The sequence below is a fragment of the Lactuca serriola genome, chromosome 7 (assembly GCF_051521515.1).
Source record: "Lactuca serriola cultivar US96UC23 chromosome 7, Lser_US96UC23_V15, whole genome shotgun sequence".
Taxonomy (NCBI): Eukaryota; Viridiplantae; Streptophyta; class Magnoliopsida; order Asterales; family Asteraceae; genus Lactuca; species Lactuca serriola.
Genome location: NC_136414.1, coordinates 9800949 through 9827429, shown reverse-complemented (window position 1 = coordinate 9827429; position 26481 = coordinate 9800949). Strand labels below are relative to the sequence as shown.

The window sequence follows — 26481 nt, the reverse complement described above, 5'->3', positions numbered from 1 at the left end:
GACGTTAAAAATGCTCAAAATGACCATTTTAAATGTACATCAAAATCGAAAAAGAATTGAACCATTACTGTAAAAAGAATCTTTTAAATAATTTCATTTTTGCCTTTTGTTTTAAGATGTGCATGTCAATGTATGTATGTGTATGTGTGTTTCTGTTCGTGTGTTTGTATGTTACTGTGGCTATCGGGTAGGGGGTATGATATTATCACTTATTTTTACTTTTGATTAAAATGCAGGTTATAAATATAAGGGGATGGTGTAATCTTATTGCTTATTTGCTACTATTGATTAACATGGAGGTTAATAGCAACTTTTTTTTTGAATTGATGAAGGATATAATTGATAAATTGACCATTCATGTATTTTTGACATGAACTATTCGTGTAATATACTAACTTTGTGTTTTTCATTTTCATTATTATTGTTGTATCTTCTCAACTGTTTGCAAATTTATGATTAAACATGTACTGTTGTTGCTGAATTTTTATTTTACTTTATGAAATAAACAGATGCATTTATGCTTATTTTGTTTACAACCATAAGTTTTGATCAATTAGGAAATAATGCACAATTAGTATTGTTTATAGTGTTTTTGATTTAATGATATTTTTTCTTTTTTTGGATAGATCTTATTAATATACTTTTTATTTTTCATTATTATTCTTCTTATCTATTTAATTCATTATAATTCAACTAAACTGTTTTTTTTATATTTATTAAGAATAAAGGCTGCACTAAAAATGTCCCTTAAATCGTTCTTTAACAAAGACAAAGACCAAATGTTTTTTCATTGAATTGATTTTTTATATTTATTATGTTTTTTTACTCTATTCATTCATATTTATATTGTGTTTTACAAAAGTCAAATTTTCTAAAATATCTACAAATAAAAAACATTGATTGGATATTCAAAACACATATCTTTATAAATTAATAAATATTTTATTATCATTGATTAATAATTAGCTTATGATTTATTTGTGGTATCCATAAGTTATAACCTAGTTTGTGGAATAAAATAAAAATTATTATTCCGGTTTATCACGGTAAGATTAGGTTACTTCAATTTTCCTTTTTCTATTATGGAGTTCGGTAAGATATGGGGTTTGGTATGAGATTATGAGGGCGTTGGGGATCGACAGTCTTGAACTCCAACCCACCTACCCTCTTCCTCCTCCATTTCTGGTCTCAGTCTCCACTTCTCTACCTCCACAAAATATTGTTAAATCAGCCGTACCTACTGCGTCTTCTTGGTGTAAAAACACACACACAATTAAGGAGAATGGCGACTAGCATTAGCAACGTTGCCCAGAATCTCCAAACTGCCAATTTCACTTCCAATCTTTCCAAATCCCAAAATCCCTCTTCAAAACCATTATCTTTCTTATCCTTTGGATCGAAATACAAAACCTCAATTACTCAAATCGCTGTTTCTTCTAATAAAAACCTTGGGAGAAAATCCTTCACTGTTTCTGCTTCCGTTGCCACCACGGAGAAGCCATCGACGGTACCCGAGATTGTGTTGCAACCCATCAAAGAGATTTCCGGCACCGTTAATTTACCCGGCTCCAAGTCTCTGTCTAATCGGATTCTTCTCCTCGCTGCGCTTTCTGAGGTAGTTTAATTTGATTTGATTTAATAAACACACGTACAATGGAAATAGCTCCTCATTGACTTTGAAAGTCAAACGGTCACTTTTCAGTTTCGTAATCGATATCGTTTTTAAATAATTTGGATCATAAATTGCCAACCAATTTAAAATTCATAACGAATACTACCATTTAGATGACGTTTATTTCAATATTGCAAGAAATTTATGTCTTTGCTGCATTTAAAAGTACTTATGTCTATGCTGTTGATCAGTTCATAGAGTATGCTTTATAAACCTAAAAATCCCCTGCACCATTTGTGTAAAAGTTGATCGGGGTACTTGCGGGGATCATAACAATCCTATAAAAACCTATCTTTAGCTTTCAATTCTGTCCGATTCGAATCTGAGTGCATTACTTGATGCCACTTCTATAAAACTTTCCTCAGGGAACGACCGTTGTTGACAACTTGCTCAACAGTGATGACGTGCATTACATGCTCGGAGCTTTAAGAACATTAGGGCTCCGTGTTGAAGAAGATGGTGCAATTAAAAGGGCAATTGTGGAAGGTTGCGGTGGTCTGTTTCCAGTCGGTAAAGAAGCTAAAGATGAAATCCAGCTTTTCCTTGGAAACGCAGGAACAGCTATGCGGCCATTGACAGCTGCAGTCACTGCTGCAGGTGGAAATTCAAGGTATTTGACTATTTTCATATCTTCTCTTTCAAAATTTCAGGTTGTATTCACATGGCAAACTATTTCTATAACTTATGGAAAACAAAATTGAAAATTTCAGCTATATACTCGATGGAGTTCCTCGAATGAGAGAGAGACCAATAGGTGACTTGGTTACAGGCCTAAAGCAACTGGGTGCAGATGTTGATTGTACTCTTGGAACAAATTGCCCTCCTGTTCGTGTAGTTGGAGGTGGAGGTCTCCCTGGTGGAAAGGTAACATTTAACATTTTTGTCATTTTTTAGAAAATGGTAGCCTTTGTCCAATCGGAATCAGTTTGTGAAATTCATGTCATGTCATAATTATGTGTTTTGATATTTTACAGGTTAAGTTGTCGGGATCTATAAGTAGTCAATACCTTACTGCTTTACTTATGGCATCTCCACTTGCACTTGGAGATGTAGAGATTGAAATAATTGATAAATTAATTTCAATTCCATATGTTGAGATGACACTGAAATTGATGGAACGCTTTGGTGTCTCTGTTGAACACACGGATAGTTGGGATAGGTTCTTTGTTCGAGGTGGTCAAAAGTACAAGTAAGTCTGTGTTCTTTTTTTTTTTTTTCCTTGTTAAGTGATGTCTAATAAATGATGTTTAAAAAAGAAAAGGCACTATTTGTATAAAGTTAGGAATTTAAGGGATGATGTATACTTGTTTAGGTCGCCTGGAAATGCTTATGTGGAAGGTGATGCATCGAGTGCGAGTTACTTTTTAGCTGGTGCAGCCATAACTGGTGGCACCATTACAGTTGAAGGCTGTGGAACAAGTAGTTTGCAGGTGAACATGGCCCCCCTTTATCTTTTCCAATCAGATCATATAAGTTACCAAAAATATCATGTTTTTGTGTAAAATGTATTTTTTCTAAGTGACTTCTTGTGCTTCTTATTATCTTATACGTGTTTCTTTATTTTTTTTTAATTAAATGAAGGGAGATGTTAAATTTGCGGAAGTTCTTGGACAAATGGGAGCCGAAGTGACATGGACCGAAAATTCAGTCACAGTGAAGGGCCCACCGAGGAATCCTTCCGGAAGGAAACATTTGCGGGCCGTAGATGTAAACATGAACAAAATGCCGGACGTTGCCATGACTCTTGCTGTGGTCGCCCTCTATGCCGATGGCCCCACCACCATTAGAGACGGTATGATAATAAAGTGTTGTCAAAAAGGGTAAATTTGTAAATTGCTGCGACTTAATGGGAAAACCTCATTTCTCTGGCTTTCTCAATTAAGTCGTTCGTTCTGCATTAAGTCAAAAAGAAACATTCGTATATAACTTAACAAATTAAGTTTTTCTATATTAGTTGCTAGCTGGAGAGTTAAAGAAACCGAAAGAATGATTGCTATTTGCACGGAACTTAGAAAGGTAAAATAAAAACTACCCTTTATTCGAAGGTATAATTAAAGCGTATATATCATCAAGAATTAAATTAACAATTTTTAAAAAAATAATTCAGTTGGGAGCAACGGTTGAAGAAGGGGCGGACTACTGTGTGATAACTCCGCCGGAAAAGTTGAATGTGGCGGCGATAGACACTTATGATGATCACCGGATGGCCATGGCTTTCTCTCTTGCCGCCTGTGCGGATGTTCCGGTGACCATTAAGGATCCGGGTTGCACTCGGAAGACGTTTCCTGATTACTTTGAAGTTCTTCAAAGATTCGCCAAGCATTGATGTGCTTTTTTTTTTTATGGGTTGTGGTTGTTTGATATATTTGAAATTAAGTTTTGTTTTGTTTGTAAGGTGTAAAATATGTGATTTTTTGGATAATGATTTTGGTTATTATGAGATTTGAGTGTACGAATGAACATGAACATGATTTTCTATAATGAACAAAATGATAGAGGTCTCGTTTGTTTATTTATATTTCTGAATTCGATAATGATTTTGTTTATTTGTTTGTTATGTTAAACAGTTAAACTATATAGGTATGATTTTATTTAGACTCTAACATGAAGTTATCTATTTTGATCATCTTATTGAACTTGTTTCGAATCACGATTTTTGGATAATAATTTTTTGGACTATGAATGTTCTATATAAGTCCAAATTTGTATTTGGTGTTCATTTATTTATCTGTTCATGAACATGTTCTCCCAAGTATTTGTTCGTTTATGTTTATTTACCATATTACCTAGTTCACACGAAAACAGAAAAATATGTTTGTTTTAGCTTATCGTTTTGTTAAATTTAAACAAACAACCACATCTATGTTCTTTTAGTTTGTTTACAACCTCCCTAGTTTTTAACCGGAGGTTATGTTGATGTAATGTAAGTTGAACATGTTCGGATTAAAACTAACAATCTTTTAATCTGTATCGAAATGGGTTTGGCTTGCATTTACAATTAACAAACTATTGTTCATTAACCAGACTTCAGTTTTAAGTAAATGAATAATATTAATCTCTCATCTCATTCTCATTAAAGAAAATCAACTTCAACTCTTCAAGTATCAACAACCAGACAGAATAAGCCCGACTTGAACTCATAATGGGCTTGGGTTTGAGTTGGAAACAACTTTTTAATGGCCCACAAACGCTCCTCCTCATATGTCAAATTTTTTATTTGTTTGCGTTTCCAATAACTAACACAGAAAAGTTTCTTTACTTTTTATCATATGATAAATTTTATAATGTGATTCATCTCTTTGGTTCAATTTTAAAAGATTCACCTAACTACTTTCTTAAAATAGCATATTCTAAAACATAGCTGGCTTTTCGTATAACTAACACCAAATTTTATTGTTTTCTAATCTTATTCATTTTCCAAGTTCCTGTAAATTCATTTACCTCCAATGTGGCGCTAATAATCCTGCATTTCTGATCAAGATCAATGATCTATTCTTCTTTTTTTTTAACCTCGTACAAATATAAACCTCATATTATTAAAAAGAAAGAGTTAAAACCAATATCAGAATTTCAAGGTGCATGTACCTAAAGTGTGTGTATATATATATATATATATATATATATATATATATATATATATATATATATATATATATATATATATATATATATATATATATATGACTAAACTGCACAAATGGTCCCTGTGGTATATCGAAAAACTTTCATTTTGTTGTGTTTTTGGTCCAGTATGTTCTGTTTTTTTATATAAAATGACGAATTTGCCCCTATTAATATGATTTTCCCTTTTTCTTATTTGTTTTTCTAGTTTTTAAATTAAAAAAAAATAAAAAATAAAAATAAACATCTCTTTCTCTTCTCTCTCTCTCTCTCTTTCTCTCTCTCTCTCTCTCTCTCTCTCTCTCTCTCTCTCTCTCTCTCTCTCTCTCTCTCTCTCCTTCCCTTTTCGTTTGTTCTTTGTAATTCTCACGAACCCTTCATCACCGACTACACCACCATCATCACCGTCAGTCACCACCACCTTCAGCCCTTATCATCTCCACCACCACCAACCTTTGGCGGATCTGAAAGCCGACATTACATACAACAAACCATAATCGATTACCACCACTGATGACCATCTTTTCACCTGCTTAGTTCCTCTTCTCCGTCGGAAACCATCTCTATAACCCCAATTTTCGATAAAAACCATCAATAATTTCCGAAACCCTAGCACCGCTACCTTATCTCATCTAGATTAGGGTTTTCGACGAAGAAGGACGACGACAATAGATGTTTTTCGCCGAAGAAGAAGAAGAAGAAGAAGAAGAAGAAGGATATGATAAGGATGAGACTCGCCAAAGAAGAGAGAGAAACGAAGGCGGCGTTTGTGGGTCGAGTTTCCAGATGAAGTCGTCGTCGATGTGTGAAGACGACGATGTTTATCTAGGTTTTCAAATCGGAACTACTGAAGGATGAAGCCAGCTTCGACGTCGATCTGGGTTTTCACGTCTTCGCTGCCCTTTGTCTTCTTTAGTATGTCGCAACCTCTGCTTGTAACTAAATTCTTTCTCCGATCAAACCATCTGTTCTTTGGATTACTATCTTCATCGAGTTATAATGTTGTTGAGAGAGATAAAGAAATGGAGAGGTGGTGTTGCTCCGACCGGGAATAATCTATGGTGGTCGGAACCCCCATTCGCCGGAAGTCGGTGGTGACGTTAGTTTCGTTTTGTGAAAATTCAGAGAGAGAGAGAGAGGGGAGAAGGGGAAGTGCAGGGAGGGGTAGGGTAGTGATGCAGGTGGGTTTTTTTTCTTTTCTTTTTTAATTATTGTAATACAAATAAATAGAAAAAGAAAATACAAAGGGCAAAATTGGTATTTTAAAAAAGTTTAAAATAAATTGGACCAAACAAGCAACAAAATGAAAACTTTGAACCTCTGGTGCTAGTCTAAACTTTTTTGGACCAAAGTTGCAATTTTCGACATACCATAGGGACCATTTGTGCAGTTTAGTGTATGTGTGTGTGTGTGTGTATATATATATATATATATATATATATATATATATATATATATATATATATATATATATATATATATATATATATATATATAATATTGAAGTATGTAGGTATGGGACATGGCGCCAAGATTTATAAACAAAGAGAACATGGATGCCTCAACTTGTGACTCAGATTTCTCACATGCCTGCATCAATTTGGTGACCTTTTTAACTATTATTTTCATGAATTAAATATTAAAAAAATGAGTTGAATAAACTTAAAATCGAGATTCAACTCATGTTTATTGGAACTTTGTGAATGTTGATTATAAGTTAAGACTGGACTATTTTGTGATCTTAAATAAATATAATAAAAAAGAAAAAATAAATCCGGCCCGAATATTACGTATGAAAGAAGTTGTAGTCCGTCAAGAATAAATATTAAAAGGATTATTATGATATAAAAAAATGAATAACGTTTACGTAATTTTGGTTGCATTCATTAATAAAAAAAAATATATTGGTCATATTATAAATTTATAATATAGATATTATCATATGAATTACATCATTTACATCTCTACCTGACTAACGGTAACCAAATTTTGAGTGGTTAATTTACTAAATAAATTTGTTACTAAATAACTTTTAAATATTTGGTATGAGGTCATTTTCTTGATCATTATATTTTTGAAGATAGAAAGTCGTCTCATGTGAAAATTGGATGTCGCATTTAGTGTCATTTAGTGTGAAGCTCACATGACATATATGAAAATGAACACTACCCTTATTTACAAATAACCCCCCGTATATGTCTCTTAAATTGGTACAAAAAAGACCCTTGGGTTTGCACATTTGTATAAATGCCCCTCTAAAAATCTTATAAAAGTCAACTTGTTTTACCTGTCTTAAAACCTTTTGTTACGTGTTAAGAATTGTTTTGTTTTTTACTGACACACATATACATACACATACACACACACACACACACACATACATATATATATATATATATATATATATATATATATATATATATATATATATATATATATATATATGGAAGAGTTATATGGAAAATGAATGATTAGGGCAACACATATTTGAACCAATGAAAACATGACAACACATCACTTCCACAATAACTTCCACAATACATTACTTGTAAAGAAAGAAATAGACACGTGTCATTTGATTATTGGTTCCGGTAGATGTTGCCCTACTTATTTGTTTTCCATAGAACTCATTCATATATATATATATATATATATATATATATATATATATATATATATATATATATATATATATATAGAGAGAGAGAGAGAGAGAGAGAGAGAGAAAGAATTATATTCAAATGTTTTTTATTATTTATTGTGTGCATGTAGAATTGATTGTAGACCAATTATTTTAGTTATTTTAATAAAGTAATTAATGCATATTAAATGTTGAATATTTTATTAATACTTATTATATCTTCAACATATAATATGCATTAATTATTTTTTTAAAATAACTAAAATAATTGGTCCACAATCAATCTTACATACACACAATAGATAGTTAGAACACAATAACCTAACCATATATATATATATATATATATATATATATATATATATATATATATATATATATATATAGTTATATGGAAAACAAAAAACCCTAAAAATCATAAAATACATAAATAATACTTAGAGATCATAAAACTTTTTTTTTTGACTTTATATATGAAAAAATTGCAGGTTTTTACTAAAATTCGCTGAAAAAAAAATATTTTTTTGTTTTTTCAGTGAATTTTAGTAAAAACCTGCGATTTTTTCGTTTATAAAGTCAAAAAAAAGTTTTGTAATCTCTAAGTATTTTTTATGCATTTTTATGATTTTTAGGGTTTTTCTTAGGATTTTTTGTTTTCCATATACCTAAACCTATATATATATATATATATATATATATATATATATATATATATATATATATATATATATATATATATATATATATATATATATAGAGAGAGAGAGAGAGAGAGAGAGAGAAAAAAAAAAAAGTTCAATAGAGAACTATAATTATTGGTTCTCCAAGAAATCAATTTTTTTTTAAAGTTTTAGAGCTTATTGTTTATCGGAATGAAAAAAAACTAAAAATTTCTAAATTAATAACTTCAGATTGTGAATGCTAAAAAAATAAATTATATATTTTTCGAGTTCACCATCTGAATTCAGATTCACACTATAAATCTGCACAGATTCACACTGTGAATTTGATGATTTTTTTTATCGAATTTGATATTATTGGAAAAAAGATAAAAAATTATGAATTTCTATATTTTTAGTTTTTTTTATAAAAAAAACAAGCTCTAAATATTGAAAAAAAGATTGGTTCCTTGATTAATTATGGTTCTCTATTGAACCTCACTATATATATATATATATATATATATATATATATATATATATATATATATATATATATATATATAATCACAGTTCTTTTACTAAGTTCTTTTGAACAACAAATGTGTGTATACACTCTTCTAACCCAATTTTACCAAAAGTTCAAATCTAATTTTTGTAACATAAATATTTGAGCATTTATAAATAATATAAATGTATATGAGAAGAAGATCATAACAGTAAAAACATAGTAAAGCATACCGTTTGTATGGCCCCCACCAAACTAGTACAAGATCCATTGACCATAACATGTAGGATAAATCATAAAACACTATTAATATTTTGGGTATCTTAGGATTTTAGCGTTAAACTTTCTTTATAAGATTTCAGACCTCAAGTACTACAAAAATTAGTATTTTGTTTATATATTGTTTTGAAGATGTCTACACGTTGTGTTACTTGGTACACATCTCAATTTAACATATTATTTTGACATGTGCTTAGATGAGAAAAATGTTTCCTTGTGCTATCTTAAGTAGTAAAGATACTCACACTAAAGTAACATAATACATTTATTATTGTATTTGTACATTTGAGTAAAGTAACATAATACATTTATTATTGCATTTGTTTATGATTTTGTTGTGATATCTATGGTATTACTTTTAGACAAAATTTTATTTTGTTTTAAAAGTTTTAAGAGCTTTTAGAACTTCACTAATGTGAAAATATATTTTATCTACAAAAGACTCTTTTTTAATGTTATTTCAAAACTATACTTACTAGGGGAGTTACATTCAGTGTTTTTAACCAAGTTATCTTTCTTTTGAATTTTTTGGCTTCTTAATCCATTTTAATCCTCTACGATAGTTATCTTTATGATATTGTCCCAAAATGCAATTTTAATCTTCAACACGCGTCTAATTATGTGCTTCAAGTTGGGCATCGTCAATAATAGTAACTAGACCAAGAATTTGGATATATTAGGGTGCATTATAATGTAAGGACATTAAATATTATCGAGAATTGACACATTATGAAGAGATGAACATAAAATACTAATAAGGACGCTCCATGAGGTTTTCCATATCATGATGAAAATATGACATTCTCAATGTTGTAATGTATGAGGTAAATATATGAACATGTATATATAACTATTTTTCGAATTGTATGAAGAAAGGCAAAAAAAATTTAGAAAGGCCTCTTAATTCGATCTTTATTCATATATGGTGCTTGGAAAGACGATGTTCAAGTGTTTAACTTGGATGGTATACTGTTAGATGCCATTTTATGCATCTTATAGGGTAGTTTTCATTATCATTTAGGATCATATTTTGTACATTTTCATGTCATTTATTTAAATAATGTTCAGCTCATGTATTTCGTTAGAATTCCCGTACTGCTTATGTTTTTATGTCAATTTTAGATAGTTCGAGTGGAGCAGTGCTTTGGGAGCAGTTGGATGCGTGTTTGGAGCTTAAAATGGAGCTTGGGAATTATGGAGTATGTTGATGAATGCTTGCAAGATGCTTTGGTCAAGAAACATTGGATTGAGTTGATCACACGAAGATAGAATATGCAATCTAAAGTTAAAGGATGTTGCTGGCAGCTTTGACCCCTTGTCAGTATTTTGACCATATCTCGAGAACCGTAACTCCGATTGACGCGATTCATAATGATCTGAAAAGTAGACGAAATTTTGGACGCCATAAGCATAATCTGCGATCGCAGGTTGTCTCCTTGCGATTTCAGGTGACCCTTTTTGCGATCGTAGGTTTGGTCGCAGGTTGCCTTCGAGGTTCATTTGTGCCCAAAATTCATCCGGGAATGAAAACTCAATACCTGCGATCGCAGGTTCTGTACATGCGATCGTAGGTTGGCCAAAAAGTGCTAAAATGGCATCCTACTTCATTAAAAAGGCACCAGACACATTTATTTTAAAACCTGCGATCGCAGGTTATGTACATGCGTCGCAGGTGCGCCGTTTTTGCTGTTGGACGTATAAATAGACCCTGATAGCATTCATGTAACCTAAGTTGACGATTCCAAAGGTTCCAGACGACGAAAATACGATTTTAGAGGCGTTTCTTCTCTGATTTCAACGATTTCTGAAGATCTGAAGACTGTGGATCATCTCCTACGTTTAGTTTAGTAAGATTTAGTAGTTTAATGTTTCTTTTTATTGTTTTAGATCAGATTTTAGCCATGTCTAGCTAAACCCTAGTTTTCAGTTCTGCAAAAGACAATTACTTTTCATGTGATTGATCATTAGATCTGGTTTTTGTTTTGTGTTTCTATCTAGATTCTTCAGTTTTGTTCTTAATGAATGTTTGATTTGAATTCTTGTTAGTCTGATCACCTAGCTAGGGTTTAATCATTCTTGTTAATCAGTTATAGAATTCGTAATTGTTCTTGTCAACTGGTAAAAGTAACAAGTATCAGATTGGTTCCATGTTGGGATTTAACTCTGGTATAAACTATAAAAATCATATCTTTACGCTTCCGAGCTTGTGAGAAGTATTGGATATTGCTGGGAATTTTACATAGAACTTAATGCAACTTTTCTGATCTTAATTAAGAGCTTGTTTGATTAGAAAGTAAAAAAGTTAGGGTTGATTAAAGAGCTTGTTTTGGTTAACTAATTAAGGTAAAAGAGAAATTACTAGAGCTTGTTAGTTTTTCTCAGTACCAGCTTAGATAGAACGCATCTCAAATAATCAGATCTGGATCGGTTACATGATTAGGAAAGTCACAGCAGAGCTGAAACCGTTTTTATTATTGATTTTCATTTAGTTTAATATCACTGCCTTTTTAGTTTTTAGTTTTTAGGTAAATTTAAAATCCCCCTTTTATATTCTATTTCTTGACTAGATGTGTCTGATGCAAAAAAGTCATTGACCATTAGGCTGGGTCCCTAAGGATTCGACCCTGCTTCCGTGTGCTATATTTTTAGTGCAACCAGTAGTCATAATTTATTTTCTTAATACATGCAAGACAGCGTGTTAACAAATTGGCGTCGTTGCCAGAGACACGGTGCTTTCTAATAGTTTTATGCCAAAAAAAATTCGTTCAGGTACACCTTTAGTTTTTGATCCATAAATCGAACGAACTGCAAGGAGACTGAAAAAAGAGGCAGCAAGAATGAAACAATCAGTTGGTCTTTTTAGTTCATCATCCTCCCTACCTCCAGAAACCTCCACACCAAAAGGCACTCCCTTGTGGAATGAATCGGATCTGTTTTTTTTTTTTCAAAAGTACCCCCGTCTTCTCCTCAAAACAGCCCATATAAAACTTACTCCCCACCCTCTTCCATTAAAACTGAGACCACAGACTCTTCAGAAACCGAATCTGAAGGATCAACCATAAGTGGAGACGAAGCAAAAAAGACCCTTAGAGAGTGGGCCACTTAAGAGGTCAATCAGCAACCCCTCTGTATCACTTTTCCGGAGGCCCAAAACTTCGAGCTTAAATCTGGGCTAATACACCTTCTCCCTATGTTTAGAGGACTAGAAAACGAAGACCCACATAAATTCCTCAAGGAATTTCATGTGGTATGTTCTGGAATGAAGCCACATGCAATTAATGAAGGCCAGATCAAACTAAGGGCATTCCCCTTTTCAGTTAAAGATGAAGCAAAAGAGTGGTTATATGACCTCCTGTCTGGTTCTATAACAAGCTGGAATGAACTCGCCAAACTTTTTCTAGAGAAATATTTTCCTGAGGCGAAAGTGTCAAACCTGCGCAAAGAGATTCTTGGTATAAAGCAAGGCAAAAGAGAGGCTCTCCACACTTATTGGGAGCGGTTCAAGAAGTTGTTGGCCCGATGCCCTCAACATGGCTTTAGTGATTATCAGTTGTACCAGTGTTTCTGCGAAGGCTTGATGCCCATGGAGAGGTGACTTATAAATGCATCAAGTGGAGGGTCACTTTCAGACATGACCCCAACTGAAATCAGAGAGCTAATCGAAAAGCTGGCGATCGAGTCTAAACATTCACAGAATAAAGATGAGTGGTATCCAGATCAGACAAGGGGTGTTAAGGAAGTCAGCAATGTTCATCTGGAAGCTCAGATATATGAATTGACGAAAGTTGTTCTGCTCCTGACCAAAGAAAAAGCAGCTGCAAAGAAACAATGTGGGATTTGCATGAAGACTGATCACCCTACTGACATGTGCCCTATATTGCAAGAGGATACAGTTGCAGTCAAAGTTGTCGGGGGCTACCAACAAAACTTTCAGAATAATTATCAGCAGAAACAACAATTTCAGCCTCTACCCGGATTTCAGCAGCAGCGAAATTTTCAGCAACCGGATTTTCAACAAAATTTTCAGAATTAGCAGAATTTTCAGCACCACAATTTCCAACAGCCTTTGCAACATCAACCCAGTAGTTCCAGCATGTCCTTAGAAGATATAGTGAAAGAGTCTTGCCACGAGCACCCAAGCATTCCAGACCGAAACTAGAGCTAGTATCAAGAATCTGGAGCAACAGGTGTCTTAACTTGCCACTTCTGTGGGTCGTCTGGAGTCTCAAGGAAAGTTACCAGGTCATATAGAAAACAATCCAAAGCACAATGTGATTGTTATTTCCTTGAGAAGCAGAAAGACATATGAAGGCCCAAGCTCATCTGAACCAGAAAACAAAGATGAAGAAGAGTTTGAAGAGGCTCTGATAGAAAAAGGAGATGTCGAAGGGATAGAAAAAAAGCTGAAGCTGAAGAGTTTGAAGAGGTGTTGGTTAAATAAGAATCTGAAAAACTGGAAGAAAAAGAAACTCCAACATTACCAAAGCCAATTTTGAAGGAGTACAAGCCATTACCTCCATTCCCATCAAGACTGAAGAGTACGAAGCGCGAAAGAGATGATGAAGATATTATGGAAATTCTTCTCAAGGTTGAGGTAAATATCCCACTTTTAGATGTTATAAAGCACATCCCTCGCTATGCTAAATTTCTGAAATATTTATGTTTTCTAAGAAAAAAATGAAATTTAATGAAATTGTGAAAGCTGGCAAAAATATATCCTCTATTTTACAAAAAGGTTTACCTCCAAAGTACAAAGATCCGGGGATTTTTTCAGTTCCTTGTAAATTGGGGAGCCTTGATTTTCCAAAAGCCATGCTTGATTTAGGAGCTTCAGTTAATGTCATTCCCTATTCTATTTTTGAAAAATTAAAAATGGGAACCTTACAAAAGATCGGGACAATTATACAGTTGGCTGACCACTCAACAGTACACCCAAAAGGTGTGCTGGAGGATGTTCTTGTCCAAGTGGATAATCTGATTTTTCCCGTTGATTTTTACAATTTGGACATGGGAAACTTGGACACTTCAGATACAAACTCTATTATTTTGGGAAGGGCTTTTATGAAAACTGCAAAAACAAAAATTGATGTTTTTAATGGCGTGATTTCAATGGAGTTTGATCAGGAAGTGGTTAAATTTCAAATTAATAATGATGATTTTCCTTCCAAAAATGTTTTTGTCAATTATATGGTTACCAGCAGTCCTTTGTCTGAGGGTTGCAGTGAGTTTTCTAATGTCTCTGTGCAAGAAAAAATTTTAGACAGGAATTCATCTGATAATCTATCCAAGGAGCTGGCAGAAGATAAGCTTGGGGAGGTGGAAGAGATTGAGATGAAATCTGCTACGGAAGAAGAATCAAATAAAAATATGAAAAGAAAAAAACTTTTGGAAACAGAAAAGGTAGAAGTGGCGATTTCAGATACGAATCTGAAACGAAAAGAATATGAAGAGAAGATTTCTGGGAAGAATAAGAAGATCAGAAAAAGAAAGAAGTCTAATCAACTAAAAGACTTATCTGATAACTATTTGGAGTCTTTCCAGTTTGCTGAACAAGTTCCAGATCTACCCATATTGCCATATTTAAAGGGATCTGGAGTCACAAGGAAAAGAGTTGAGCTTCAGATAAGTCCCAACCACACCAGTTAATAATCTGATTGGGCAAAGTCGAGCCAACAACCTTAAAAAAGGGCGGCTTTCCGAGAGACAACCTGATGAGTAGTTTTAATTTTTATTTTTCCGCTTTCAATAAAGAGATGGTCGTAGTCCCAAGCAAGCTCGGGGAAATCAGAGGATCATCAAAGTCGCTGAAATTCAAATTTTTCGTCACATTGTCGTCAAAATCAGATTTCTACAAACTTATCAGATACATTCTTTCCTAGCTGCACATTTTTGCTTTTATTTTCTTTGTTGAGCTGTTCATTCCTCACTAAACATTGAGGACAATGCATCATTTTAAGCTTGGGGAGGAGGTTAGTGTAAACAAATTTATTTGCATTTTTGTTCAAAAAAATTATTTTTTTCATATTTTCATTTAAAATTTTCAAATTTTGTTTTTTCTGTTTGCATTTTATTCGATTCCATTTGCACATAAAAATTCAAAAATCCAAAAAATTTATTTTCTGTTTTTATTTTTCTGCATCCATAACAAAGAAAAACCCAAAAAGATTTTTTTCTTGTTATTTATTTTCATTTTCTGCATTCCAAAACAAAATCTTAAAAAAATTAAATAATTTACATGAGACGATGATATCTTTTTACATTCGATAGCTCTGTTAAGATGAAGTCTGATAGTTACCGAAAATAATGGTCTCATTACAATCAATAATAAGAATTATCTTTTCAAGTGCTTTAAATTTTTCCAATATGAACCAACATAAGAGTTGGATACTTTTTACAATGGAAGTGTGGGATGGAAAAACGAACAGTGTTTCAAAAATAATTTCCTTGAATGCCTTAAAAAGAACCTACATTGGATAACCCTTATCATTCCTTGAAGTACTTAACCCAATAGTTTCTGCGCCTTTTGAGGTTAGGAGGGAACTCTCGTTATACCCACAAAATAGTTATCATTTTTGAAGTATTGAAGATATGGTGGGCCTCAAAGTAAAATTCGTGCCCAGTCAATATATATATGTTAGAAATGATACATCAAGCAACTTGAAGAAATCTGCAATTCAAAGTTAAATCCATGTCAAGTTCAAGTCGAAATCAAGAAGCAAAAAAGTTAAATCTAAAGAGTTGATCAAGACAAAGAAGATGTGTGGTAAAATGGGATTGATCCCTCTATAATGGAATCATAAGGGTAAGCTTGGATTTTCTGTCCATAATGGAGCTTACCGCGTTTACTGGACGAGTTCGGAAAAAAAAGAGGGGTTAGTCAAGCTAAGTTTTTATAAACGAATTTTTGTGAAATGATTTTTAAAAATACACTGTTTTCACAAAATATAATTCGGTGTAAAAATTATTTGCTCAAGCTTGGTTTGACTTATTAAATATGAAATATGAATCATTAATATAAGATATTGAGACTGTTATATAGGTAGTGATTTCATTGGAGCTTCCTCGTTGTGAAATCAGATCATGTGAACAAAAACAAGAGTGAATTATTTTAGTTTAAGTTTTTATTTTCTTTTTATTCTAAATTTCTTTTTAGGTTATCTACATCTTCCATTTGTTTATAATGTTTTATCTTCTTCTTACTTGAGGGCAAGTAAGGTTTAAGCTTGGGGAGAATTGATAGATGTCATTTTATGCATCTTATAGGGTAGTTTTCATTATCATTTAGGATCATATTTTGTACATTTTCATGTCATTTATTTAAATAATGTTCAGCTCATGTATTTCGTTAGAATTCCCGTACTGCTTATGTTTTTATGTCAATTTCAGATAGTTCGAGTGGAGCAGTGCTTTGGGAGCAGTTGGATGCGTGTTTGGAGCTTAAAGTGGAGCTTGGGAATTATGGAGTATGTTGATGAATGCTTGCAAGATGCTTTGGTCAAGAAACATTGGATTGAGTTGATCACACGAAGATAGAATATGCAATCTAAAGTTAAAGGATGTTTCTGACAGCTTTGACCCCTTGTCAGTATTTTGACCATATCTCGAGAACCGTAACTCCGATTGACACGATTCATAATGATCTGAAAAGTAGACGAAATTTTGGACGCCATAGGCATAATCTGCGATCGCAAGTTGTCTCCTTGCGATTGCAGGTGACCCTTTTTGCGATCGCAGGTTTGGTCGCAGGTTGCCTTCGAGGTTCGTTTGTGCCCAAAATTCATCCAGGAGTGAAAACTCAATACCTGCGATCGCAGGTTCTGTACATGCGATTGTAGGTTGGCCAAAAAGTGCTAAAATGGCATCCTACTTCATTAAAAAGGCACCAGACGCATTTATTTTAAAACCTGCGATCGCAGGTTGTGTACATGCGTCACAGGTGCGCCCTTTTTGTTGCTGGACGTATAAATAGACCTTGATAGCATTCCTGTAACCTAAGTTGATGATTCCAGAGGTTCCAGACGACGAAAATACGATTTTGGAGGCGTTTCTTCTCTGATTTCAACGATTTCTGAAGATCTGAAGACTGTGGATCATCTCCTACGTTTAGTTTAGTAAGATTTAGTAGTTTAATGTTTCTTTTTATTGTTTTAGATCAGATTTTAGCCATGTCTGGCTAAACCCTAGTTTTCAGTTCTGCAAAAGACAATTACTTTTCATGTGATTGATCATTAGATATGGTTTTTGTTTTGTGTTTCTATCTAGATTCTTCAGTTTTGTTCTTAATGAATGTTTGATTTGAATTCTTGTTAGTCTAATCACCTAGCTAGGGTTTAATCATTCTTGTTAATCAGTTATAGAATTCGTAATTGTTCTTGTCAACTGGTAAAAGTAACAAGTATCAGATTGGTTTCGTGTTGGGATTTAACTCTGGTATAAACTGTAAAAATCATATCTTTACGCTTTCGAGCTTGTGAGAAGTATTGGATATTGCTGGAATTTTACATAGAACTTAATGCAACTTTTCTGATCTTAATTAAGAGCTTGTTTGATTAGAAAGTAAAAAAGTTAGGGTTGATTAAAGAGCTTGTTTTGGTTAACTAATTAAGGTAAAAGAGAAATTACTAAAGCTTGTTATTTTTTCTCAGTACCAGCTTATATAGAACGCATCTTAAATAATCAGATCTGGATCAGTTACATGATTAGGAAAGTCACAGCAGAGTTGAAACCGTTTTTATTATTGATTTTCATTTAGTTTAATATCACTGCATTTTTAGTTTTTAGTTTTTAGTTAAATTTAAAATCCCCCTTTTATATTCTATTTCTTGACTAGATGTGCCTTACGCAAAAAAGGCATTAACCATTAGGCTGTGTCCCTGAGGATTCGACCCTGCTTCCATGTGCTATATTTTTAGTGCAACCAGTAGTGATAATTTATTTGCTTAATACGTGCGCGATAGCGTGTTATCAAATTGGCTCCGAGGCACAATTCAAGGGCTTAAGTCATTTAACCAACATTATCAATATCTAATAAAGTCTAAAACTTATTTTCTTGAAGCCCAAGACCTTACTTGATCAAATTGTTGTCTGTTATCCCGAAGAAACATTCCAAACACTGGATGTTACATCGGTTGCCTTTTTGGGCTAAAAATGTTGTTTTTTCTTTTTGCCAAAAGAAGCTATTTTTTAGTAAAAAATAATTATTTATAGCAGAATTTTAAATTTTAAAAACAAAAAATTTTAAACATCTCAAAAACATTATATTAACAACTTAAAAACATGTTTTTTTTGTTGAATTTTGACAGCTCAAAATCATGTAATTATCTATTATATTTATATGATTAACATATGTAATATATTAACAAATCCCCATGGGGGTTTCGGGATGAAAGTGCCCACCCCACCCTCGCCCTCGATGTTTTTAATCAAATATCCTCATATGGGATTGGGATCGCATGTGACTTTTTGACATCCCTACTCTAAATGGGAAGCCCCAAATTAACTCATAGCATTGAGCCACCACCGATGCATTAACATTGAGGAATCCCCTAATATTATATGTCTACCTAATTATCTTATTATTTATCGTTCACCATGTCATTAATGTCATGCTATTTTTGTATGCAATCAAATTTTATGTTTTGCTAATCAAAAGTAATTGTAATTTAAAAATCTCATTTTTTGTTTAAAGAAGACAATCAAGGCATAATACAACAAAAATAGATATGGAAAATGAATACCTTCATTTATATAAAATAAAATACAAAACACCTTAAACCATAAACAATAATAGACTCCAACAAACTCGATGGAACAACTATTGACCGTTAGGAAGAAAATGAGTTATTAGGCTGGAGGGAGTGGAGCCACAAGAACCGCACTCTCTCCTTTGACACGTAGGAGTCGCATCAATTTTACCACACAAAGTGTGGTTCTTTACCACACCCATGGAGTGGAAACCATGGTAGAGAAAGAGATAGATGAGAGAAAGGAGAAGAAAGAGAAAGACACATGAATAAAGAGAGAGAAGAAGGAGAGTGCGACAGTTTTTGGGAGAGGTGCGGCCAAACCGCACCCAAAACCGCATAGAGGGGACGGTGTTCCTGCCTATGTTGCATTGAGTGCGGCCTAAACCGCACTCCACTCCCTTAAGCCTTAGTGCATTTACTAGCACTCGTCCACTACATCATTAACATGACGATTTTATTAGATTATTTATTGTTAGCAACGAATTTTTAGATTCCTTATTCAACTATTACTTACATGTATCAACACGAAGAAATCCAAGTTAAATAGAACTTCATAATCAGTGGCGGATCCAGACAAAAAGTACAGGGGTAGCACAATTTTTTTTTACTGTGTAATATTACTAATATTTAATACGATTTTTTTGTATGGAAAATTTAAGCCAACGAAGGCAACCTACTCTAAGATCCAGCTAGAGGTTGAACAAAAAAAGACAACTACAAACAAAAAGAAACATTAAAAAAGCAAAGCCTAAGAGAGAAACCATTAAAAAAATAAACAAATGAGGAAGAAACCAACAAAGACAACTTACTCTAAAGGTATTAGAGGACCAAAAAAAAAAAGAAATGGGCGAAAAGGTCCAAATCAGAGAATGACCAAACAAAAGAAACAAAACAACACCTACTTAGTGAGGGGAAGAACCATAATATAAGTTGATCCACAAATAACCAACAACTTAAAAACAGGATCCAAGGGCCTCCAGTTCTCATCTATGAAGAAAACATGCAACTTAAAGTTCTTTCTAAACAGGGATTCACTAAGGCATTTCATCAAACACATAATTTGCATGAAATTATTCCATATAAAGACTTGCTTAGTTCGTATAGTTATACACAAAAAAAACTGAGTTGATTGTTGGGATATGATACATATATAGAGAGCGGGTAAGAAAGCAATCCATACCAAAAGTTTCATTTTGGATCATACCGTAAAGGTACACAAAACGTTTAGAAATCACGAGCAAAGCAGGCTGCAAGGAGAACTGATGGCGACGCGACAGGCTTTTTGTGATCGTAAGCAATGTGCGATGGGCCTGTGAGAAGAGATGGGGACCTAATAAGAGATCACTAATATAAGAGGACTAGAGGATGCGGTGCAATCGAGATCGACAATGGCAGGGGACCTATTATGGAAAAAATCTCTAATAGAAGGAGGGAAGGATACAACATATGAAAGTTGTGGGTTGGGGGCAATACTCGAGATATTTTTAGGGGTAGCCCATGCTACCCTAGGCTTCTATGTGTCTCCACCCCTGTTCATAATAGAATGAATATTTCTAAAAACGAAGAACAAAGAGCTTCTCTGAAATGTTATTTTGGAGTCTTATTGCTTAAAGTTGAATTTTTGTGTTGAACCCATGAAATATATCTATAGTTCATGAAAATCCTATTAAAATACGGTAGAGACCACATAGAATATAAAAAATAGATAAACATATATGATGTTATATTTGAGCAGAAAAACAAAGAGTAAATTAGACGAATAGTCCTTATAGTTTGGGGTAATTTACACGTTTGGTCCCTAACTTGTTTTTTCAACTCGGATGGTTCGTACAGTTTGTTTTGTTGTGTACTTTGTCCATGTCTTACCTAAAAAGACTATTTTGTCATTGATTTTTTAATTTATTTAAATAAAGTAAGGTATGTAAGGTAAGGTAAGTTGAGGTGGAAGTGAGGTTGAGGGTGTGTTTATTTAAATAAATTAAAAACTCAATGACAAAATAGTCTTTTTAGGTAAGACATGTATCAAGCGTGCAACAAAAACAAACAGTAAGACCTTCCGAGTTAAAAAAAAAAATTAAGGACCAAACGTGCAAATTACCCAAACCATAGGACCATTTGTATAATTTCAAAAACAAATTTGCATTTCAACTATGTAAACCTAAATGAGTTTCGGATTCACTGTGTGAATCTGGATTCACGTTGTGAATTTTCAAAAATTCACATTGTGAATTTGACGTAAAAAAAATCGAATTTTATATCATTGGAAAAAGGATAAAAAGTTATGAATTTCTGTATTTTTACTTTTTTTTTTGATAAAAAATAAGTTCTAAAAGTTGAAAAAAAGATTGGTTTTTTGGTTTCTTGGTTAATTATAGCTCTCTATTGAACTTCACCCTATATATATATATATATATATATATATATATATATATATATATATATATATAGTCAAGATCAAATAAGAAGGAAATTTTTGGTAGGAAGGTAAGAAATTTTTTTATATACATATTTTCTTAGCAAAAAATGAAATGAATTATTAGATGATTCAAAAGTAAGATGACAATTTATTTTTAGTTAAATCAAGAAAAAAAATTCACTTTTATGACAATTTTAGTGAATATCAATAAAATCATCATAAAAATGAATCATCGAAATATTTTTTTGAGATTTTTTTTGATGAATCATGTTATTATTGATTCATTTGTTTTTTTTGCAAAAAAAATAAGTCGAAAAAAAAATTCTTACCTTCCTACCAAAAAAAATTTCTTACCGGATATATATATACCCTAATAAATGAAAATGTTATTGTCACTTGTCATTCTCTCATTTATTTGGTCACATGTCATTTTGTCATAATTTTGAAATATATTTATTTTTCCACTTGTCAATTACTTCATTATTCATTTCCACTATATCATTAATTTAGTTTCCATAAATTAAACCTACTATAATAACTATTAATTTCAAATTTCAATTTCAATTTCAAATAAATTTACATTTTAAACAAATGTATTTAACATTTTATTATAATAAATCGTTAAGTACACGGGTTTAACAATTAAACACATAATTTAATTAATTTTTTTTTTGCATGTTTTTTTTTCATAATTTTCACTTATTTCATATTTCAAATTTAAATAAACTCTTCATTTAATCGCTTCTGTTTAACATTATGTTTTAATTAACACGTATAATATACGGTTTCACAACTATATTTTTTTCCAATATTTTAGTTGCAAATCAAAATGGAAAACACAATTTATAAAACCAAAATTCCAAATGGACCCATTTTAAACATGACAATCATTTAATTTTTTTTTTTTTTTCAAAAATTGAATAGTTATCCGAAAAACCAAAAGTATCCGCATAATGTTGTAAAAACTAAGAATCATAAAATGGAAGCCCATTAAATTAAGAGAAATTAAAGGTTTCCATTGACCAATCAAACGTTCAAACCAGTAAAAATTTTAATTTCTGTATTTTATAGAAAAACTCTAAATTTACCCCAAATCATGATCAAATTCATAAAGATTTTGTATATTATTTCCTGAATTACACGACCCAGTTTGACCTTTTTAGTTTTTATTATGTTTTTGTGTTTGATTTGATGATAGCTCCATTATAATACAATTTAATTCAAATCCTTCAAATTTACTCCTTCATTTTGGTCGACCTTCGTCACCACACACACACTCTCTCTCTCTCTCTACAACCAAAAAAACCCACAATACCAACAATAGTTCTTTCAAGAAACCTTCAGATTCCCCTACAATCGAAAAAGCATAATAAAGTTGGAGGGATTGCCCCAGCACATAGGAAACTTTGTTCCTTCTTATCTTGTTAGATTCCGGAGCGAAAAAGAAGAAAACCGACCAATTATTCATCAAACCCTAGTCAAATAAGAAGAAAACCAGGGGATATAAGAGAAGAGGTGCGTGTGTTTACTTTTTCAAGTTTTCATTGAAGATTATGAAGCAAATGTCGTCATCTCATATGGATAATATCCCATCAACGCCGGGGAAATTCAAGATGGAAAAATCGTCGTACATTCAGAGATGCAGGCATTCTTCATCTGTCGCAAAACTCACATTCTTTGTGTTCTTGGGATTAATCTTGGTTTTATTCTTCAAATCACCATCTACTTCGTCGTTGTCATCATCATCATCATCACCATACTCATCATCGTCATCAATCTCATCAGATCTCTCTCGCAGATCTTTAAAAACCAGTTCATGGGGGGGACTCGCTTGGGAGAAACGTGTCAGATCCTCCGCCAGGATCCGTTCAAGAAACGGGTTCTCCGTTTTAGTCACCGGAGCAGCCGGATTCGTCGGAACCCATGTCAGCGTCGCCTTGAAACGCCGGGGAGATGGCGTTTTAGGCCTGGATAACTTTAACGATTACTATGATCCTGCACTCAAACGAGCTCGTCAATCTCTACTCGAACGAAGTGGGATCTATATCGTGGAAGGAGACATAAACGACGCCCCATTGCTCAAGAAACTCTTCGAATTAATCCCTTTTACTCACGTAATGCATTTAGCTGCTCAAGCAGGTGTTCGTTACGCCATGGAGAATCCAGGCTCTTATGTCCATAGCAACATCGCTGGTTTCGTTAATCTTCTTGAAGTCTGTAAAAGCGCGAATCCACAGCCAGCAATCGTTTGGGCATCATCAAGTTCTGTTTACGGATTGAACACAAAAGTCCCCTTTTCAGAAAAAGATCGAACCGATCAGCCGGCGAGCCTCTACGCCGCCACAAAAAAAGCCGGCGAAGAAATCGCTCATACCTACAATCACATATACGGTTTATCATTAACCGGATTACGATTCTTCACCGTTTACGGACCTTGGGGAAGACCGGATATGGCGTATTTCTTTTTCACGAGAAACATCTTAAAAGGGAAATCAATCCCAATCTTTGAAGCTGCAAATCACGGAACTGTAGCTCGTGATTTCACCTACATTGATGATATCGTAAAGGGTTGTTTGGGTGCGTTAGATACTGCAGAAAAGAGCACCGGAAGCGGCGGGAAGAAACGTGCGCCTGCGCAATTACGGGTTTTTAACCTCGGGAACACCTCGCCGGTTCCAGTTTCCGATCTGGTGAGCATTTTGGAGCGATTGTTGAAGGTTAAAGCGAAGCGATTGGTTATGAAATTACCCAGAAATGGCGATGTTCAGTTCACCCATGCGAATATTAGTTCGGCTCGGAGGGAGTTTGGGTATAAACCAACTACAGATCTTCAAACGGGGTTGAAGAAGTTCGTCAGATGGTATGTGAGTTACTATGGTTCAGTAAAGAAGAGCGATCAGTGACGATAATTGATGATGAATGAATTCTTTCTCAAATCGGGTGATTTTTTTTTTTTTTTCCTCAAATTCTTGATTTTGATTCGGATATGATTGTTTTATAACGATGCTGTTCGTTTCCCACAAATTATCTTCGTTATCGAGTTTTTCGTATATGTAAACGAGGCCCGGAAAGGCTGAAATCGGACATGGTTTTGATTTGGTTGGGCCTCTTTTTGTGATGTGTACTAAAATTGTTGTAGAATTCATGAAGCATTGACCATAATTCGTTTGTTTTCATCTTGTCGATTTGTATCATTTTGGAATCAAATAAATAGAACGAGATAGCTCGAGTTTATTAATTTTCGGGGGTATACTTTGTTTTTTTCTAATTGTTTTCACGATTGTTTTTTTTTTAAACCGATCTTAATGAAACAAAAATTGTGAAGTTTTTTTTATCACAAAACATTAGTATAATCAGTGTTCGTACCTTACTACCACTTGCTTTTTAGTTTTTACATGTCAATCATAGTGTTAGGCCCTAAATCAATTGAAAAAAGGTTTGTTTATGTTTGTTTGTTTACAAAATAATTTTAAATTTGGATTCGCCTAAAAATATTAAAACAAAGTTTTACACAAATGTAACAGTTAACAAGCAACAAACTGTGTTGTCATTCCTTTTTTATGACAAAACTAATTCTTTTAAAAATAACATCTATAGATCTCGGGGTCATAATATTAATATGCATGACTCGTTGGACTCTAGTGAAGAGCTCTACATCACTTGATACAAGGAAACCGAAAGTATCAAATGCAAAAGTTATAAACGTGTGTTGATTTTCCATGCATGTTTTCTCATGTTTTGCCACTTTGCATGATACAGCTTTTAAAGCAATTTGTCTCATAGTGAAAACTTAACTTCCCAAGCCCACAAGAGGGGAAACTCATGTTAGATCTACACATGCATGTTTCCCTGCAGCACATCCAAAAACTAAAACATTAGTTGGTCTAAGTGTTGATCTTCCTTCCAAAGGGTTAGTCAAAAAGTTCACAGGTGTCTCTTTCTTGGCAGAAACACCAACACGCCTAAATATGTGAAAGAAACATCCTTAACCATATCGTGTCGTTACTTGAAACCCGTGAGCTCTCTACAATGAATTACATTCTCCCCAAAGGAGTCCAAGCATGCCTTGCGACAAAAAGGGCATACCAAATTATATTGTTTATGTTTGTTCGTTTATCTTTGTAAACATGCTAAATGAGCATAAACGAGTGGAGATAAACAAACATAATTGAACATATATGAACATAAACAAACATAATTGAACATATATGAACATAAACAAACATATAATATAATAATGTAATCAAATACAATTGAGCATATATGAAAAGAAAATGAATTTAAATGAACGAACACAAACGAACAATTACGAACATAATTGAACGAACGATACCATTGTTCGTGTTCGTTCATTTAACTAAACGAACGAGAATTTGTGTTCGTGATCGATCATTTATTAAAAAAACGAAGATAAACGAAGTTTTACGTGGAACGGCTCACGAACAATTCGATGAACATTCGATTCATTTGCAGTCCTACTCAGCACCAAATTACTCCCACTTATTCTCACATTATTTCTCTTTTTATATAGGAAATAATCAAATCTCACACTGGTATGCAAATTAGATTCAATAACAAAACAAACCAAAATTTTCCAATATCGATCGAGGCTATGACCTGGTCTGACTTTGTAGCCAGGTTTAGGGCCGAGTTTATGCCGGCTGTGGAGCTCCAACAGTTAGCCAGAGAGTTTGTGGATATGAGCCAGACGACTGAGTCAGTGGCGGAGATTACCGCCAAGTTCAGGGAGAGGGCCTTACTGGTGCCTCAATATGCAGGGGATGAGGAGATGCAGAAGACCCGCTATCATGAGATGTTGAGGGCTGACATCCGAAAACATGTCAGCTACTCGGCATGTCCGACATTAGATGATATGATTGTGAGGGCGAGGGAGAAGGAGATTGACATTGAGGACCTCAAGAATAGGAAGGCGGAGACT

The 26481-nt window shown here is 33.4% G+C and overlaps 1 protein-coding gene and 1 pseudogene across 1 annotated transcript; both read left to right on the top strand.

Annotated features, from left to right (window-relative positions):
* The first annotated feature begins 1090 nt into the window (after nt 1-1090).
* On the top strand, nt 1091-4188 carry LOC145060954 (RNA 3'-terminal phosphate cyclase/enolpyruvate transferase, alpha/beta). Its single transcript, XM_079008288.1, has 8 exons — nt 1091-1615; nt 2038-2282; nt 2383-2536; nt 2647-2861; nt 2985-3102; nt 3254-3464; nt 3627-3688; nt 3780-4188. The coding sequence occupies exons 1-8, from the start codon at nt 1283-1285 to the stop codon at nt 3996-3998; spliced, it is 1557 nt and encodes a 518-aa protein (XP_078864414.1). The 5' UTR covers nt 1091-1282; the 3' UTR covers nt 3999-4188.
* An 18587-nt stretch (nt 4189-22775) lies between these two features.
* On the top strand, nt 22776-24780 carry LOC145061598 (UDP-glucuronate 4-epimerase 3 pseudogene; annotated as a pseudogene).
* Nucleotides 24781-26481: the final 1701 nt, after the last annotated feature.

What these genes read in the sequence shown, in the direction of transcription:
- LOC145060954 (XM_079008288.1), top strand. Translation starts at nt 1,283, where the DNA reads ATGGCGACTAGCATTAGCAACGTTGCCCAGAATCTCCAAACTGCCAAT. An exon ending in TCCTCGCTGCGCTTTCTGAG is followed by an intron (nt 1,616 to 2,037) that starts GTAGTTTAATTT and finishes AACTTTCCTCAG; the next exon opens with GGAACGACCGTTGTTGACAA. An exon ending in CCCCACCACCATTAGAGACG is followed by an intron (nt 3,465 to 3,626) that starts GTATGATAATAA and finishes TTTCTATATTAG; the next exon opens with TTGCTAGCTGGAGAGTTAAA.